This window comes from Papio anubis, chromosome 15, assembly GCF_008728515.1.
Source record: "Papio anubis isolate 15944 chromosome 15, Panubis1.0, whole genome shotgun sequence".
Classification (NCBI taxonomy): domain Eukaryota; kingdom Metazoa; phylum Chordata; class Mammalia; order Primates; family Cercopithecidae; genus Papio; species Papio anubis.
Genome location: NC_044990.1, coordinates 81,198,258 through 81,218,462, shown reverse-complemented (window position 1 = coordinate 81,218,462; position 20,205 = coordinate 81,198,258). Strand labels below are relative to the sequence as shown.

The window sequence follows — 20,205 nt, the reverse complement described above, 5'->3', positions numbered from 1 at the left end:
GAAGTACTCCACTGGATTGCTAACCAAGACTCTGTAATATCTTTAGAGATCCCTCACTAAACCACACGGAAAACGGAGTCTATTCCAGCCAGTAACCTACACAAAAACGAAGCCATCAGCAACCACAAGATGTACTGCAAATAGCTAATAAATACTCATCCAGCAACTCCTTAAAACTCAAAACCTACTTAACCCGGCTTCCTCAGCAAGAAGTGAAAACACAATGTTACAGTATTACCAAATTAATATCTTGCCATTCATGGAGTGAATCTTCCGCATCTTTCTCAGCTTCCTGTGGCTCACCATCCACGTCCTCCCTCTCAGGGTTGTCCCTCAGGAGGCTCTCAGGCTCAGCAGGGGCTTCTTCCTCCCTAGTTCCTATCAGTTCCTCTTCGCCTTGTTCTGAGGGAGGTTTGGACGTTTCATGCAATTCTGCTTGAAGTTCCTCATCACTAATCACACTTTGCACTTCAATGAAACTTCCTGTACCAAAATTAAAAGGTCACTTCATCTACAACCAAAACATTAAAATGATCCTGCAATCATCAAGAGCTTTCTGGAGGAAACTGAAAAATGCTACACCCTAAAAAGGAAAGATAAGACTATAACAGAATACATGTAATAGTAGCATTATTATTATATAAGTGTAATCACAAATGCCTGTACCTTCAAGCCTTTTCAATTAGGTAAACTGGCATTGTCTTTGAAAGTAGAAAACTCTCTTAAGATGTGTATATTCGCTTTATATAAATATGTTCTAAGTTAACTGACATTGTTTTAAAATTCAAAAAGGAGAATTATCAAAGTATATAAATAATCAAGGAAGTTGCTCGATGTTTTTATGCTATTCACACAGCACAGAATAAAGCTGTGACTTAGAAATAGTTCTTTCTCTTCCACTTCCCTTCTCCCCTCTCTTACTGTCTTTCCTTCTCCTTAAAATATATTTATTGGTTCCCTTCCTTCCCTGCAGGTGGAGAGGGCTGGCAAGGCCTGTCCAGTTGGGTTTAAGGAGACAATCGGAACAGAAGAGGGGGGGTCTCAGGACCTGGGTGCTAGCACCAAGGACATAGCTGAAGCAAAGAGGACAGCAGGGCCAAGGAGGAGGCCAGTGGGAGGGGGAGAGGGTTACATATCAAGGGAGAATAAGCAGATGTAAATATATTGAGGATAAGGGGAGCAATGTTTCTCATTGTTAGGGATACTACAAAGAAGCAGGAGGCTAGACTGAACCCCATGGAATTGCAGATATCAGTATAAACTCATGGATTTTAGTACAGATAGATACAGAAATAAATACAGATGTGTGTGTGCATGTGTATGTATACATAAATATACTTCCTGGCTCTGTTGCTGAAAGGGCCTGAGACAGTTACACCTCAGGATCCATAAGCACACTCACATCCAGCTTGCGGTGTCTAAACCCCATGCTCCACCGAAAGGAACCAGAGCTCCCTGGTGAAATGGCTGGTTCCAGGACTAGGGCAGAGTAAGTACAAGATATGCCTGGAACAGCTTGGCCAGAAAGTAAGGAAAAGCTCAAAATATAATGAAAAAACTGCCAAAAGCCATTTGAAGGAGTCCCCACTGGCCAAAGCTGTGACAATTTGAGCAACAAAGTAAATTATGACAGTATTGGATTATAACTCACTGAATAAAATAGGAATACAGGAGTCTACACTGATTAAAAATAATTTTTAAAAATGGGGAGAAGAAAAAGATCTTCCTCATAGGAGGATGTCAAGTAATAATATGTAAGGAATGACGGAGTTAGAAAACCATCATTTGGCAACCAACGTAGTAACAAATTATTCCGGTAAACATCAATGGATGCTAACAAGTGGATGAAAGTTTGTTCAGGAACAGCATATTTATATAGCTCCAAAAATTCCTTTCCCACAAAATACTTATTAATTACAAAAGGGAAATAGTAACTTTTGAATGAAGAAAACTAGCAGATACCAGGAACAAATTGTGTGTGTGTGTGTGTGTGTGTGTGTGTGGTTGACTCTCATTATTCAAAGCGGCTATCATCTGTGAAGTCTCTGTGAACACTCAATTAGCCAATACTGAGTCATTGCCCCTAAACAGATATATGTGCATATTCACACATACACATATATAACATATATATGAACATATTTCATAGATATTATCTTAAATCCTAAAAAACCGCCATCTTAGTAGATTCATTTTATAAACAAGAAGCAAAGTTCCAGAAGCAAATCAGTGACCTGCCTGAGGCTGCCACACTAACAGGTGCCAGAATAGCGATTCAAATCTGGTCCAACTGGCCTGGGGCCGGAGCTTCTTGCTCTCTCTCCATTGCATAATCCCCTACCGTCCCCACCCTCTGTCATCTCAGAGCACGGGAACAAGGCAGAGTGTCACCTTGCTTAACCTCAGCAGAGCACAGTGTAGCAACTCAAGCTTTTCCCCAGCTCTGCAAATGTCCACAAATGACCACAAAGACATTGCAGTGAGTACTGATTTTGGAGTTACAAATAAATTTTAGTGAGCAGGCAATTTTGCAAATATGGAATATATGAATAATGAGAATCAACAGTATACATATGTATACAGATTTGGAGATATGTGATATACATAGAGAGGGCCACAGAGAGACCAAGAGAAATTATAAGCTAATGTGGTAACATGCTAGCCACTGAGGTACTGGATGAAGGAACCAGTATTTTATAATATTCTTCCAACTTTTTAAAGTTCATAATTATTTCAAAATAAAAAGTTTTTAAAATCTAGAGGGAAACTCAACTTTACCTTCCCCAAGTAGGGCATGTCATGCCTTTAAAAATGATAACAAAAAGCAGAGCAACAGGGAAGGTCAAGATTCATGACCAGCTGTGTGTCCCTGGGAAAGCCATTTCACCTTTCTTTCTACGTCTCTTGTTCCTTATCTGTAAAAAGTAAAAATGGGACTACACAAAAGGATCTCTCAGTTCCTACAGAGGTGAAATCCTACCATTCCAAATTTCTACAAAAGCACAGACACGTACCATCAGATTCACTTTCTTCTGAGTCAATTTGCATTGGTTCCACGGCCTTCGGAATGGAAATCAAATCCTGGCCTGCAGATTCAGTGGTCTGCTGTTCTTGGATGGTGTCCAGAAAATTCTCATGCTCTTTAGCATTAAATGACACCACATTTTCTACATTACCTACTGCCTCTGAAGGGACACTTACTATACTACTCGTTTCTTGCAAATTGACAGGGCCAATGACTTCAGAAGCAGAATTTGGTTTACATTTTGTTTCATCATCACTTGAAAGAACAGAGGAATCGAATTTACTCTCATATGGGCAAAGTTCTTTCTGTTGCTCAAGCACTTCAGCATGTGTTTCATTCTTTGACACAGAATTTGTACAAGTTGGAGGTGCCAGTGTCAGTTCCCTTCCACTCGGGAGTCCAAGTGCGTCACTATGTCTAACCACTGCACTCTCCAGAGGCAGTCGATCGTTTCTGTCCTTAACCATAGACTCATCACTTATCGGAAAGGCTTCAGTCCCCACGTGAACAAGTGACATTTGTTCTTTTGGAACTGAGTGTGTGGGCTCTCCCCCCTCATTAGTGCTGGCTACATGCTCCTCTGCAGAGTTGGCACTGGATGACACAAATGTTGCAGTAAACGGCATTCCTTTTCCATCTCTCACTTTAAGTCCTTCATTACTGTTCTCGGTGGAGCTGTTTATATGCATTTCTTCTGCTCCTGGCCCTCCCATCTGCACATCATCTCCAGCACACACTTTCACATCTTCGTCATCATCAAGAGCTCTCTGAATAGCTGAAAGAGTCCGGGGTGATATGGAGCCTTCGTCTACAGCAGCAGGTGCATTCCTCTCATGGGACTGCCTTCGATTCTCACTGTCCAGCTCCTCTTCTGAGCTACTTCCCATCAGGGCAGCTTGCATGGCTAGTAAAGTTCTTGGAGAAGGAGGGGTAGCATCAGGCTCTTTCTCTGTCTTCAGTTTTTCATATGGAGATGGCTTCATGTCAAAAGACATGCTGTGCATTTTGCTGGAAGAAGGAAGAGACTCTGAATCCACTTCTGCAACTGTCTTAGCTTGAATACCTTAAGAAGAATTAAAACACTTCTCACCATGCAGTTTTACAGTGTGACAATACACTTCTAGTAAGATGAATAAGAGAACACTGGTTCTCATAAATAAGTATATACATTTTCATTTAATCAGCAACTAGAAGTTAATTCATTAGCTAATTTTAAAGTGGTTTGGCACTATAGTAGTTAATCCATTAATAGCAGTATACGGTTATTACATAAATAGAATTTCATTAATATTATCCAGGAGTGCTAGTTTATAGAATTCAGAGGGATGATGTATCTTTGATTTCTAATGTAAATATATAAATGATGGTGCCTGATACCTTTTATCAAGATGTAATGTGAAGTGTCTTCAGAGACCACTCTCCTTGACTCTACCTCCTTCAGAAAGCCCCCTTCATCTTCATACTGCCTTCGGATGTGTCCTGAATGTTGCTGATTCATTTCCTTTTGGACATGTTCTATGTGCTGGTTCAGATAGTTTTTTTTAAGCAAGCCTTTGAGTTGGTACTGTGAAAAGTCATTGGACTCCTAAAAGCAAAATAAACAAACAAAAGTACTGTTTTATATTAAATACAGATAATATTACCATATTTCCACCCTTTCCCCAACAGGGAACAAAGAACAATTGGCTTTTTTCATTGATGGTCGTTTCATATTATAAAAGTTGAATAACAAGAAAAACTACAACTTCCTTTTTAAAAAATAATCTTCAAAAGAGTTGGGCAAAAAAAAATCATGAATACTATGGCTGGGAGCGGTGGCTCATGCCTGTAATTCCAGCACTTTGGGAGGCCGAGGCAGGTGGATCACCTGAGGTCAGGAGTTCGAGAATAGCCTGGCCAACATGGTAAAACCCTGTCTCTACTAAAAATACAAGCCGGGTGTAGTAGCAGGTGCCTGTAATCCCAGCTACTCCAAAGACTGAGGCAGGAGAATCGCTTGAACCCGGGAGGCAGAGGTTACAGTAAGCGAAGATCGCGCCATTGCACTCCAGCCTTGGGGGACAAGAGCGAGACTTCCTCTCAAAGAAAAAATAAAAATAAAAAAACATGAATACAGTTTATGATTTAATCATTATTCAGTAAATATGTATTGGGCATGTAATGCATAGCAGTCACTATGACATTTGATTATGGCTTAACAATCTTCTAGAATGCAGGTAAATATGCAAGTGAAGTGCCCGGCACAACCTAATCCCATAAAAGACACAATAAATCATAGTAATCACAGTTATTAATAGTAATACTTAACATTATAAGGCATTCCCCATGGAGGACATTTTTCTAAGTGCTTTTACATATAATATATAATACCTCATTTTATTCTCACAATTATCCTATGAAACAGATATCACCTCCATTTTATAAATGAAGAAATCAGGACTTAAATAGGTTAGGTAACCTCCCTAGAGTCACAGGGCTAATAAGGGGTAGATCTGGGATCAAAGGCATGTCGATTTACTATAATTGAATCTATTAATATAGTAGACAACCCCGTCATCCTTGGGGTATGTTCCAAGACCCCCAGAGGACGCCTGAAACTGCAGAACCAAACCTGATTGTCATCAATCAGAACATGTTTCTCTTCATGTGTTCCACCCGAAAATTTAATGGATTTTCCATCTTAACTGAGCACTTATCACACACTGAGGTCATGACTTTTGCAGTTTATGGTACGACAGCAAAACTAGCACCAATTTCTTTTTTCCTTCTTCACAATTTCACAGCTAGAAAAGTCATTTTTATGCAGATCTTAGCAACCTCAGCCAGCATACGATTTTTTTCTTTCCTTATTAATTCAAGAACTTTCACCTTTTCCTTTAAACGAGGCACTTTACAGCTTCTCTTTGGCATATTCAAATTGCCAGCATCATACTCTTGCACTGCTGTGCCATTATTAAGTCAAATAAGAGTGACTTGAGGAGAAGCACTGCAATATCGCGACAGTCAATCTGATTACCATGACAGCTACTCAGTGATTAACAGGAAGGAAGTGTCTACAGTACGGAGACGCTAGACAAAGGGAGGATTCACGTTCCAGGCAAGATGAAGCAGGAAGGTGTGAGATTTCATCACGCTACTCAGAATGGTGTGCAACTTAAAATTTATGAATTGTTTATCTCTGAAATTTTCCATTTAATATTTTCAGACCACAGTTTACCACAGGTCACTGAAAACTGTAGAAACCAAAACCCTGAGTAAGATGGAACTACGGTATTATGATTATTACTACTGCTATTATTATCTACCATCACTACTGTTACCAATATTACATTTGCACTACGTAGAGATGATACAAAGGCTCAACGTGGATGACTTAGAACATCTCTATCAAAATTACAGATCCAATAAGCTGCTACTCCACACCACCCTACAGTCCACCACTTCCCGAGACTTCGTGGTTGCAGAAAGAAAATACAGAACAGTAAATCACTAGGGACTGTCTCTCTTTCTCCCATTTCTTCCTATTATTGTTTACACAACCAAAATTATACTTCCTCAGCTGCCACCTTTCACACTCAAGAAATAAAATGTCTGACTGAGCCTGGATTTTTTTCCTGAAATAAAAATAATTTACTTCTGTCCTTGTATATCCAAAGACCCAAGAATGTCACCTCTGTGCACCTTAGTGTCTGCTACTGCACACTCTTTGTGGAAAAAACAGGGAGTGATGAGAAAAGAAGTTTACCCTTCCTTTTTCGTATTTCTGCTATGAATTTAAGCAATATTCAAAAATTGTAGAAAATAAAAAACACTCCATCTACGCACTAAGGTCGATGACCTGCAAAATTTCTATTCAGTCCTACAGTGGGTGAAAGGAGAACTATGGTAGAAGTAACAGGTAGTAGCAATAGAAAGAGAAAAAGAACTCACTCACTGGCAACTAAGACAGAGAGTCATCAATAGTAACATGAATTAAGTATCAATGGTAGCATGATCAGGAGACATATTTGCTAGCACCCAACCACACACCACCTCCACTCTAGCTTTCTGGGCCTGCCAAGCTACAAGGTGTTCCAAGGTGAAGAAGCCCCATTCCCACTGTCCAGGAAGAGGAGGAGGGAATGCGGAGAGCCAATGGCATTTCTAGGGATGCAGCAGAGGAAGATACACCTGGAATTTCAATTTAGAACTTATTTTTCCATTGTGATTAGATTCTATATGACTATTAGTTTTTATAGACAATGTATATTATAGGCTACAATAACTTTTATGAACTAACCTAAGAAATGAGTCAGTAAGCATCCACTGGACACATACCATGTGAAAATGACTGAGCTAGGCACTGAAAATACAGAGGTGGGCAAGATAAGCATGTTTTGGAGCTAAGAACTATAAAGTGACAGTACAGGGTGATGTGAGAACAAAGACCAGGAGAAGTCTTGGGTCAAAAGTCAAGAAAGACTCCTTAGAGTAAACGTCTAAAGGCTCAAACGTATAAATAAACAATGCTTCTTAGAATCTCGGAGATACAGAAATGCTGTTTACAGTTAACTGAGTTACCATATAAGTATTGCTTATCAATTTTCTCTTCTTTCTAATAAAAAGTTTTGCTGAAGTTCTTAATTCTAAGCATGAATGTACTGTTGTACATTTTACCTCTGGCATTGCTTCAAATAATGTTCTTCTGCGCTTGGTGAACTCTTTCATATCAGTCAAGATTTCATGCTTTACTTCAGGGGGCAGGCTGCTGAAGTCCTCAGACTCAATATCTATCGCTTGAGGATTATGAAAGAACTCTTCCTGTAAAGAGAAAAACACAGCACCATGAAATTTACATTTCGTACACTTAGTTCTACTCACCATTAGGGATATGTATTATGTTTATATAATAAACACAGTTCTACATAATCAACACTTGGCTAAACACAGTTGCATATAATCTGTGACAGGCAATAAAGTGAGTAGGCAAATTAGGGAATGTAGCCATTCACTCTTTAATTCATTCAAAAGAAAAAATGCTCAGCAGGTACCTCTAAGGCACCAGGCACTGTTCTAGGTGCTAAGGTACTGTGAGATCGGATAAGGTGCCAGATAAGGTCCCTGCTCTTAGGAGTAGAGGAGGGCAGACAATAAATAAATAAATAAATAAATAAATAAACAAGATAATGGTAAGAAAATAAAGCATATTTATCTGATATGAGAGTGATTACATGAAAAGAAAACAGAAAAAAAAGATTCATTTGACAGATAAAGAAGACCCCACTAAAAAGAGGATGTGTGAGCAGGGACTTGAAAGATATCAAAGAGCCTAAGGACAGAGCATTTCAGGCTGAGAGAATAGAAAATGCAAGAACCCAAGACAGAATGAGACTTAAGAATTCAAGCAATATATATAATTCCTGTAATTAAATTAGTTTTATTTTGCTTATAACATAAAAAATGAAATTAAAAGTAAGAAATTTACAGGAGACATGGAAAAGCGTAAAACTTTTCTCAATTGTAACTCATTACCAAAAGTACTTTAAAATCCTTCATTAGTAAAAACGATAAGCTAATACAACCTGCTGTCCTGCATGTCTGTATGTTACATGTGTACGTACTAACCAGCAAACGCGTAGGACAGAATTGTCACTGAGCTCAGCGTTTCCTGTGCCTTCCCTCACTAATGCTCCCATCACCCCTATCAGGAAGGCACTGATATCAATTTCGTTTTACAAAAAAAAAATAAAGCCTTGGAGAATTTAATCTGTGTAAGATCACACAGCTAGTGAACAGTGGAGCCTGGATGGAAACACAGGTCTTTCTGACCTCGAGGCCCATGGTCTTAACTCAGATTGCTCTCGCTAGCTGCATTAATAGCACAGCACCTCCACAACCTGAAGGATCTCGAGGTTTTCGCTCAAAAGTCTTCTACCTGATATAACAAAACAATATGAACAAACAAGAAACAGTGAATTTGGGAATCCAAAAAATGCTATCTGTGACACTAACAAACTTGAAAAAATGTTTATGAAAAAATATATATATAAGGCACAATCTCAATTTGTAAAAAAGTTATTCATGAAAATGTGTGTGGGACATTCTTCTTGTCTAACTCTCTGCCCCTTTCATAGGGGCTGACCTTAGTAACTAGCTTCTGAAGAACAGGATGTGGTGGGAAGGATGCTGCACAACTTTCAAAGCTAGGTCAGAAAGGCAACAGGGCTTCTGCTAGGAACGTTGGGATGCCCACCCTCAGAACACAGTCACCATGCTGGGAAAAAGCCCAGGCCAATGCAGAGGCCACAAGTAGGGCTCTGGCGCCAGCCGCACGGAAGTCTGGCTGACAGCCAGCATCAACCACCACCCATGGCAGCAAGGAAGCCTTGTTAGTCACTCCAGCCCCAGCTACAGACTGGCTGCATCTACACAAGAGACCCCAGAGATAACTGCCTGGCTGAGCTCATCAACCCCTGGAACCCAGACAGGTGATGAAAACAAAAGATGTTTTAACCACTAAGTTACACAGCAACAGATATCTAGAACGTACACACATATGTGTACACATATATATGTACATATGTACATTTGATACATGTATACAAATACACACACGGGTATTCAATTATATGGGGCAGGCGAAGAATGGATGAAAATATATCAAAATGTTACAAGTTATTTATGAATGATATGTTTTCTATATTTTCTATGTAAGCACATATTACTATTGGTTGGTTGGTTGGTTGGTTGTAAAAGAAAAATGGCTTATTTTGAATACACAGATGTGCATAATGGCAAATTCCACATATATACACATGTACAGGTGAGTGTGTATTTATATACATACATGTACACATATATATGCACAATCAAAAAGGCATCTGTCTTTACTTTTCATCAGGAACTTTCATAGTTTCATATACCTCACTAATATTCATTTTCATGTCATTCATTTCAAATAACAGAATACATTCTGAATTCACAAATGATCTAAATACCTGTAATGCTTGTTTTTGATTCATTCTTTCTTGCCATTCTTTTTCATCTTCCTCTTCTGAACTGAAAGTCAAACATACTTTTACGATATCTATGATTTTTAATGACTGCTTACAAAGATACTTGTATGCAAGGTGCTGCTCGTTACAGGAGCTACAATGGTGAATAAAACAGCAAGATCTGTGCCACTACTGGTCTCATGGTCTGGTGGGGGACACATGTAAGTAAGCAATTAGAGTGGGATCTCATAACTTCCACCACAAGGGAAGGGCAGGTCACTAGAGATGCAATAGGGATTCACCTCACCCAATTTAGGAGGAGTCACAAAAGCTTTCCAGGATCCCCGGCAATTACACTGGTGGGAGTTAGCCACGAGTTAAGTGAGGAGTCTAGTTGTAGGGAGTGGGAAGGTTCGTGGAGAAAAGTGTTCCAGGCAAAAGAACTAAGTTTTATAACCATATAGAAACAAGGAAAAGAAAGCCTGCTTGTGGATGTTGTGAAGAGAGGAAGGGATAAGACTGGAAAATGTAATTAAGGAGTTAAAGTTTTATCCTAAAGAAATGAGAAGCTATGCTGAGTGTGGTGGCTCACGCCTGTAATCCCAGCATTTTGGGAGGCTGACGCAGATGGATCACTTGAGGTCAGGAATTTGAGACCAGCCCAGACAACATGGTGAAACCTCATCTCTACTAAAAATATAAAAAATTTTCCAGGTGTGGTGGCAGGTGCTTGTAATCCCAGCTACTCCAGAGGCTGAGGCAGGAGAATCACTTAAACCCCGGGAGGTGGGGGTTGCCGTGAGCTGAGATTGTGCCACTGCACTCCAGTCTGGGCAACAGAGACTCCATCTCAAAAAAAAAGAAAAGAAAGGAAAAGAAAAGAGAAGCTAGAAAGTGTTTTAAGTAAGGAAATGACAATATCAGATTTGGATTTTAAACAGACTATAACACAAAACAGAGATTGGGCTTGGTGGGTGGAGTTATTACAAAAAGGGTAAGAAAAATACAAAGACAGAAAGAAGTTTAAAAACGAATAATGTAACCTGGAGAAAAAAGGACAGTGGGAGCAATGGAGACAAATAGAACTGCGCTGATTCGAAAGCTAAGTTGTCTCTTGGGAACTCCTGGGAAAGGAAGAGGTGGAGAGAAGGACAGGGGACAAAGGCAAACTGTCGAGTTTCTCGTTCTCCACCTTCACTTCAAACACAGAAGCTACCAACCATTAAGAGAGAGACAGAGGAAGTGGAGTCCACAGAGAGGCTAAGCAGAAAGGGCCAGAGAGATGCCAGGGGAGTGGGGCAGTGCAGCATGGTTTTTAGGGCGGAGAAGTCGAGTACACTGAGAAGTTCAAAGCATCTGCTAGATGTAGCAACAAGAATGTCATGGGTTGTGGTATTTTAGCATCATGGGGAGAGAGACCATATTGGATTGAAAAGCAGCTAGAAAGAGCATGTGTAAGCAAAGTGAAAGGAAAACTAAAATTCATGCCTTGGAGAATTTTAAATCCAAAGCCCTGGCAGAAGTTCTTTAGAATGAAGAGGAATAAGAATCATGAATCACCAAAACACAAAGAATAGTAAATAAAAACTTTAGTCTTTGAAAAATATTCTGAAAGGTACAGATCGTGCCTATTTCAGATGCATTAAGAAATTTTCACATGCCTTATCATGTAGATAACACATCAAGGTTTAAATGTGTCCGAATGTAGCAATGACTAAAATAATATTCTTAAAGAGTTAAACATTTACCTGTGTTTTTCTTCCTCTTGTAAAGGAGGCAAAACATACATATCGTTTTCTCTTCGAACCTGCGTAAGACTGGGTAGTGCTTCATCTCTGGAAAGTATATAAATCTTTAAACAGATTATATGAAATAGTATTTTGAGTCGATAATACTCCCCCACTGACTACACAGACCCTGCTCAGGATGGTGAACAGGGACCTGACCTGGCTGCCCTCGGGCCACTGCTGTGGAAAATAAATGCAGTCGAGAGAAAGGAAGGAATCGTGGCGGGGCTGCTCACCCAGAGCCAAGAAGAGCATAATCAAAGTAAAAAGTGTACATGACACAACACAACAGCTGTTTTTTCTCATTAGCAAAGTTGATTCTCACAGAATGGAGAATTGCCACAACTCCAAATTACCAGGTCAAATGGCAGCCTACTTGTCTCATTTCATTCTCTATTTTCTGTTGAAAGTTAAAATTACACAGGGAAAGAGTGTCACAGGAATTCAAGACAAAAATCACTTTTTTAAAACTTCATCTCTAACATGACTGTAATTTTCCTCTTGCCTTTTGCTTTTAAAGGCAGTTTTGATGGCTTGTCTCTTCAAAAACGTTTTCAGAAGCTTCTCTGTCGTTTTCCTGGAGTCACTGGACGCTAAGTCCTTTCTCTGCCGTCTCTTCGCCTATGAGAAGAAAGGATGTAAGATCTCACTTCAGGATATTAGACCACTAGAAACATTTCTGTGATTTATTTCCCATAGAATTTGGTTTGTCTGAGTTTTCAGACTACGGTTGCTTTAGCATTTCCTCCTAATTGCCATATAAACGAATATCTTCAGCTTGCTGCTACATAAAGGACACCCAGAGTTTCTATCTATTACTTAATGGGCTACTATACAATATATTTGGGAAACTATTAATTTACTTTCAGTTTCTTTTAAATGTCCTTTAATATGCCCAAGAAGTGGAAAGCTTGAATGCTTCCCAAAAGGAATTATTTATTTATTCGATAAAATGTCACAGTGACACCAAAAACAATTTCTAATATTGCTTTTTATAAACATGCATTACTTACATGTAATTCTGCCCTTCAATATTCAAGATTATATATCACAAGAAATTCTAAAATGTATAGAAATATCTTGTAAGAAATGTTCAAGTCATGACAAATGGATAGTCCCTGTGCTTATAGTTAAATTTCAGATAAAAATAACCAAGATATTCTCTTTTCCTTTCTAATCCTTCCACAAAGTACCTGACTTACAGTATGCCTTGGGTAACTGAAAACTGCAACATTCAAGTCTAGATACTGTTACTGAGGCAACAAACATCCCCCAGCATTTATAAAGCCTTACTTTTATCCTATATCCTCACTTAATTAGAGAGTGTCTGTCTGGTATGATTACAAAGTCATCATTCCATTACTTTGGCATTTTCAACAAATAAAAGTCATATATCCAAATGGGTGCTGTCATTTGGACTGTTTAAACATTATTTTATGTCATTTTTTTAGAGATGGGGTCTCCCTGTGTTGCCCAGGCTGGACTTGGGCTCAAGCAATCCTCCTGCGTCCAGCTTTCCAAAAACATTTTTTAAAACTACTTCCAGAAAAATAAAGCTGCAACTCATTCTCATTGTTCTATATCATGGTCAATTTCCTTCCTAGATAATCCACTTTAGTCACCACTTGGCACCACATAACATTGCTTACTGCTAAAATCCAATTCCCCTCAAGAGAAGGCTTGCTATCACGGAGGATGCTTGATCTCAGATTCAGGGAGGCACTTCCCAAAGAGGGTTTCCACAGTGTTCTGAGCGATGGCCGCATCCTTGAAACAAATATAGAACACCTAACAAGATCCTCTAAAGGGAAAACTCTCAACGGCAAGGTTTTTAGTGGTTAGTTTTATTTTATTTAAAAGTTAAATTTTATCATTGTACCCACGATGAACTCTCATAAAACTTTTTAAAATGAAAATTAATTGTTCAAGATAAAAAAGTAGATGTAATTAAATTAAATATATGTCAAAATAAGTCTGTCTAAAATTCTAAAGAGAAAACAGAAATTTTATGTGAACTTTTCTAAGAATGCAGAAAGAAAAAAATTATTTGACACTTACCGAAAACTAGATGACACTTACCAAAGTCTGTTTCTTCAATAGTGGAGCGTCTCCATCAAACACAAAAACAGGACGAATTCGAAAAAATAAGAGTTTGCAGAGCCGATGAAACAAAGTGAGAAGATGAGCATTTTCTATTGAGTTCCCGTGGTGATCCCGGACTCCTTTAAGTGCTTGGTTTAACCAAATGCTAATATCTGGGAGAATTGTTAATGGAAAAATCTCTGGAATTTTTCTCTTCATCCTCACAGCTTCAATTTCCTAATAACTGATATTATCCAAATGTTGAACACTAAATACTTATCACTATTCATTTAAAATTGAAAAACATTTAGCTCTCATGGGACTACCTAAAGTCAGTTAACTTTAGTTGAGCTCTTGTTACCCCTATTCACATACTGCGTTTTAAAATTATACAAAGACAGACACATCTTATTAAGAAGTCTCGTTGCAAAGAATTGCTTCTTTAAAAAGACAAGTGATTGCTAAAGAATTTTCATGAATTAGCACAAATTTTCTGGAGGACAATTTGACGATTCATAGTGAAAAAAACTTTAAAACGTTGCAGTCTATTTCACCACTTTCAGACATTGATCCTCAAAAATCATCATGGATATATAATGAGAGTTATTTATAGAATGCTTGTTAATAATAATGAAAATATAACAATCAGTTTAAAAGTTTCCCAGCAGGTCTTTTTACAAAACTAATTATGGGCCAGGTGCGGTGGCTCACACCTGTAATCCCAGCACTTTGGGAGGCCGAGGCGGGCGGATCATGAGGTCAACAGATCAAGACCATCTGGCCAACATGGTGAAACCCTATCTCTACTAAAAATACAAAAATTAGCTAGGCGTGGTGGCACGCGCCTGTAATCCCAGCTACTCAGGAGGCTGAGGCAGGAGAATCGCTTGAACCCAGGAGGCAGAGGTTGCAGTGAGCCGAGATCGCGCCACTGCACTCCAGCCTGACGACAGAGCAAGACTCCGTCTCAAAAAACCACCAACAACAAAAAAACTAATTACAGCAGACCTATTTGCTAGAATACCAAAAAGCCCTTAAAAATGGAAGTTGCAGGAGCATGTATGATAAGGAAGATAGTCATTAAATATTATTAAAGATAGTAAAACAGGTTATAAAAGCATATAAAGTATAACTCCATTTTCTGATACAGCATATATGTTAACTATAAAAAACTAGAAGTTCACATACCAAAATATTAAGAGTATATACTATGTCTGCCGAGATTAAAGATAATTTATATTTTCATCTTGAAGTTTTCTTATATTTTTAAACTTTTCTAAAAAGTACTTCTCAAAAAATTTTGTATTTGTCCAAAAGAAAGAATGACACTGCGCTCTGCTGGTTTTCCTGCTCTCAGACTCTGCTAGCTCCTGTAACACTGTTAAAGTATTCACTTCATCAGTGATCTTTCTCCGGCCCTCTTCTTTCCTCCTGTCTGAACTATCAACCTCCACTCCCCTCCACACACACCACACTCTGACTCCATATATATGTCTGGCCCAGAGCGCTTTCCTGACCCCAGAACAGACAGCACAGATGACATCTCTACCCCATGCCTCACAGACATTTCAAACTTAACATGATCAAAACTGAACTCCATGTCTTCTCCACTAAGCCGCTCATGCCCCCATCTCATTGAATGTCACTGCCATTCACCCGAGCCAGAATGCTGGGCATCACCCTCGATAGCCCCCCCATCAACTATTACCAGGTCTATCAATTCTACCTTCTAATATATCTTGAAGGTATATACTAGATTTCATCAACGTGTCTTTGGTGAAAACCCTCCAAAGCTTCCCACTGCCTTCAAGATACTATCTAAAACTTCTTCTCCTGGTCTAGGAAGCCTCTGCTCACTTCCCACCACTGGCTTTTCTCAAACCCTGGAAATTACTAAGCTCCTTCCTGCCTCCAGGTTCTTCTCACATGCTGCTTCCTCTGCCTGAAAGTTTCTCCCTCTCTCCGCCTAGTTCTCTCCTACACTAAGGCCTCGGTCTATGGGTCCCTTCCTCAGTCTAGATGAAGACCTCCTCCTTGTATACATTCCTATTTTAAAATATATTGAGGCTGAGCACATGGCTCATGCTTGTAATCCCAGCACTTTGGGAGGCTGAGGTGGGCTGAACACCTGAGGTCAGGAGATCGAGACCATCCTGGCCGACATGGTGAAATCCTGTCTCTACTAAAAATACAAAAATTAGCCGGGCATGGTGTCGCGCACCTGTAATCCCAGCTACTCAGGAGGCTGAGGCAGGAGAATCGCTTGAACCCAGGAGGCGGAGGTTGCAGTGAGCCGAGATCACGCCACTGCACTCCAGCCTGGGTAACAATGGGAGACTCCATCTCAAAAAAAAAAAAAAAAAAAAAAAACAGAGAGAAACCTGAACTGATACTAATTTTTGCAGGTAAATTTCTAACACAAGGAAAGAACACTGAGGGAATCCCATCAAGTTATTTCTGGTTTTATTATGTGGCAGCAATTTTTCTATGCACTGGCATATCCAATGCACTGAACAAAACACAGTGTTGGCCCCATGGAGTTTATAATCTAGCAGGGAAAACACCAAGCCTGTGTGCTCCATGGCTTGCCCAGGCAATTTGTGCACTGCACTCGCCTTCACAGGGACTCTTATACACAATAAAAATCTGCTATTAAATAAGTTGAGCAGTTTAGTATTGAAATGAATGTACATTGCCTAACTTTTACTAACATAAAAAAAAAGTAGGCTCATCAACAATTAACTTACAAAACACTATGTAACAAAATACCTAGTGGAAAGCAAGCTAATGCTATGCTTATTTCCATAATATTTAGCAATACCACAGGCCAGGCATATCCAAGACCCTAGGGATATGCACCAAACAATCCAGCCATGAACAAAACAGTCCCTATCTCCAGGAAGCCAGTGCAACTGGACAAAAGGAATGGCAGGAGGTGATACAGCCACTGGGAAGTTTCTAGAAAGTGAAACTTTAATGAACATGTGAAGAACAGATTATAAGGAAACCAGTTCTAAAATGAGTTAAAATAGACCAAGTTAATGCAGAGAGTAGTGGTGAAGACCATGAGAAGAGGTCAGATAAAAGATACATCTCAGAAGTAGAACTTGGTGTTGATGTACAACTCTCTTGTATTAGATCGATGTTTCTGCTTGCTACAAGTATAGTCTGGAAAAGCCATGGAGCTCGCTATTGCATAGGATTAAATTAGTTTCAACTTGGCCCACTCCTTTAAACTTTAACTTAAGTGAGGAAATCTAGTTTCAGATCAGTGACTCTCATCCCTGCTATCCATTAGAATAGGATATGAAGCTTCTGAAACATATGGATTATTAAACCCCATGGGCCTGAAATTTTAAATCATAGATACGGAGGTAGGTCTTCTTTTATTTTTTATTTTTCAATTAACTACAGGTAGTGCCAACACTCAGCTAGGGTTGAGAATTTTGTCTTGAATTCTTAGAGATGAAATATGTAAAATTAGATGATCTGAAAATATTCACATAAATTAGACAAGAAATATGAAAAATGGGACAATCTGAAAATATTTGTATAATTTGACTTGTCTAATTTCAGTAAGTTTATAAACGCAAAATTAAATTCCTGCAGACAGAAAGGTTAAAATCTGCAGCAAAGCCAAAAATCACTTTAGGTATAAGACCCAAAGACCAATAACATTTTAATACAAAAAATAAGTTTCTTTAGTTCTTTAGTTAGGTGACTTAAAATGTAATTAATCCCCATTACTATACATAGCCTACAGAGAATGTAATAACTTGCTAATACATTTAAATGCATCTTAGAAACATTAAAATCTCTAAGAGACAAAAGTTTAACTGTTAATTCTGCATTATTTGACACAGACATTTAGACTGTATAAATAAGACACTAAGCTATATAGATGGTTTAAAGACCAAACAATTTATTATAGGGATACAAGAGTAAATTATGAAACTAGTATAATCATGGGTAAGTTTGTCATTAACAAACAATACAATAAAATCTAAATAATTTCAGATGTCTGAATTCCCGTGAAAACGAAATAAAGCAAAATCAATTGTAGAACAAGTAATCAGATATTCTCCTTTGACATAAATGAGGTTATTATAAATATATGAGGTTGTCATTATGACTAGAATGTCTTTCACAGTCCTCTTTAAGAGACAGGCATGAACACTGCTCACTGCAGCCTTGACTTCCTGGGCCCAAGCAATCTTCCTGCCTCAGCCATCCGTGTAGCTGGGACCACAGGTGCAGGTCACCACGTCCAGCTAATTTTTTGACTGCATGTAGAGACAGGGGTTCACAATGTTGCCCAGGCTTGTCTTGAACCCCTGGGCTCAAATGATCCTCCTGCCTTGACCTCCCAAAGTGCTAGGATGACAGGTGTGAGCCACTGAGGCTGGCCACAGTCCTCTTTAGTAAGTCTTCACAAGGGCTGCTACATAAAATGATCTAAATCTTTGCTGAAGTTTTAAGGGTTCTTGTCACTGAAAACTAACCTTTACCCTTTATTTCTGAGAAAATCTTTAGACTGCAATGATACAGACGAACCGCTTGAGGGCAGCAACAGGGCATGTGCTCTAAAAAAAAAACCCTTTGGCTTTCCCCAATTCAAAGTACCCTGTATAAAAACTTTTAAGCCAAAAATCAATTACAGATGTAGTCAAAGATTATCCATTTCCAAAAAATGATAACAATCTCATCATATTTTAAAATTTATCAATGTCGTTTTATTTATAAGTTGTGTTCCTACTGAAGAATTAGGGCTCCGCAGTCACGGACTTCTTTGCTGAACGCCCACACACTCTTGCACTCCATTTCCGGTCCCCAATCCCCCCGCAATCATTTACAGGACTCCTTCCACAAGCCCACGAGTCCCTAGACTCATAGATCCCCATTTAGGAAATTGGTGTAAGGTATCACCAGATTCTGAGCCAGAATAGACACTCAAAAAAAAAAAAAAAAGACTACGTAACAGAAAAAGATCAAAATTTCAAAAACAGTATCACGTTTTGCTAATGAAAAAAGAATTTAATTCCAATAACAAACAAAACCAGCCAAACATGTACAAAAACAACAGTCCTTAAAAAGTCAATTAAAAAAAAATGGTAAAACACCTGTCCACACTACCCTTCCTCTAAGAAACATAAATGGGGCAAGACTCAAGCAAAACTAATGGTTGAAATCTACTCTTCTCTCCATACTGACCTCCCGCACGGGATAATAACTTTAAGATTTACTGTATTACTCGCGCTAAACTTCTCTCATTTAGGTAATTTATTTATTCCTCATTCCAATCCTGTGTGTAGATACTATCACCACCTCCACTTTGCAGATGAGAGAATTAAAGCAGAGAGGAACATAAAGCACTGCCACAAAGAGACAAACCAGGATGCACAGGCCGCTAAGACTGCAAAGCTGGGGAAAGCAGACTGGGCGGCCCTCCTCATCACCCGATTCCGCACTCAACCTACCACGGATCAAAAATATTTGCGGTGGAAAAAAATAAATAAATAAAACATACCAATAAAAACTACAAAAATTTTAAAAATACAGTATAACAACTATTTACAGATCACTTACATTGCATTCGGTATTACAAGTAATCTAGAAGCGATTTAAAAGATTACGGGAGGCAGTGCATAGTTTATATGCAAATACCACGCCATTATATAAGGGACTTGAAGGAACTTGAACATCGCGGTATGGGGAGGCGGGGCTGGAACCAAAGCCCCGGGGATTCCAAGGTACGACTGTACTTAGAAACCCTAGTGACAAAGATTCTATAGCGACCCCGACCCCGACCCAGGACCATCATCCTGCAGATGCCACTCTGTGCCCAAGGCAGAGCCCCGCGAAGAATCCAGCCCCGAATCCCTGCACCCCAAGTCCCAACGCGGCGTTAAGGATACCAACAGCCAGGATCTTCCCTTCCAGTGCCTCGGGGCTGACCTGACGCCCAGAGCACTCCAGCAGCTTCCAGAGCCCCTGGACCCCCATGAGGCGGCTGAGTCCTCAGAGGGGACCCAACAACTTCTACTCTAATTCTTCTACGACGGGCTGTACCGCCGCCTAGGACCCTGGGAGGAATCCCTCCCTGCTCCTACACAGGAAAGATGGCAAATAATACAGAAGCCACGATTTTCCAGGGCGGGGGAAAGCACTAACGGGAGCGCATTACAGGGGAGAGACTCCGGCTGCAACACGTCCCAGCTGCTGTCACCGCCTCCCGGAAGAAAGACAGGTCCAGAGAATGGCCTTTGGTGGGGAGGGGTAGGGCGTCGCTTCGCCAGCGCTTAGGCCCAAACGTCTGCGCCTCTAATGTAAGACCGGG

General features: G+C 39.5%; 1 protein-coding gene across 2 annotated transcripts in view; it reads right to left on the bottom strand.

Moving 5' to 3' along the window:
- Window positions 1-20,205, bottom strand: part of ERCC5 (ERCC excision repair 5, endonuclease) — a 30,000-nt gene extending 9,795 nt beyond the window's left edge. For both annotated transcript variants that reach the window (XR_002518502.2, XM_017951405.3), the window contains exons 1-9: window positions 19,784-20,205; window positions 13,866-14,041; window positions 12,292-12,407; window positions 11,748-11,834; window positions 10,003-10,063; window positions 7,682-7,825; window positions 4,403-4,610; window positions 3,015-4,088; window positions 239-483 (exon numbers count right to left, since the gene is read on the bottom strand). Coding sequence is in view for 1 of the 2 variants with exons in the window: in XM_017951405.3 (XP_017806894.1) it covers window positions 239-483; window positions 3,015-4,088; window positions 4,403-4,610; window positions 7,682-7,825; window positions 10,003-10,063; window positions 11,748-11,834; window positions 12,292-12,407; window positions 13,866-14,041; window positions 19,784-19,871 (2,199 nt within the window). In the remaining variant the exon portion in view is untranslated. The remainder of the gene's footprint in view (window positions 1-238; window positions 484-3,014; window positions 4,089-4,402; window positions 4,611-7,681; window positions 7,826-10,002; window positions 10,064-11,747; window positions 11,835-12,291; window positions 12,408-13,865; window positions 14,042-19,783) is intronic.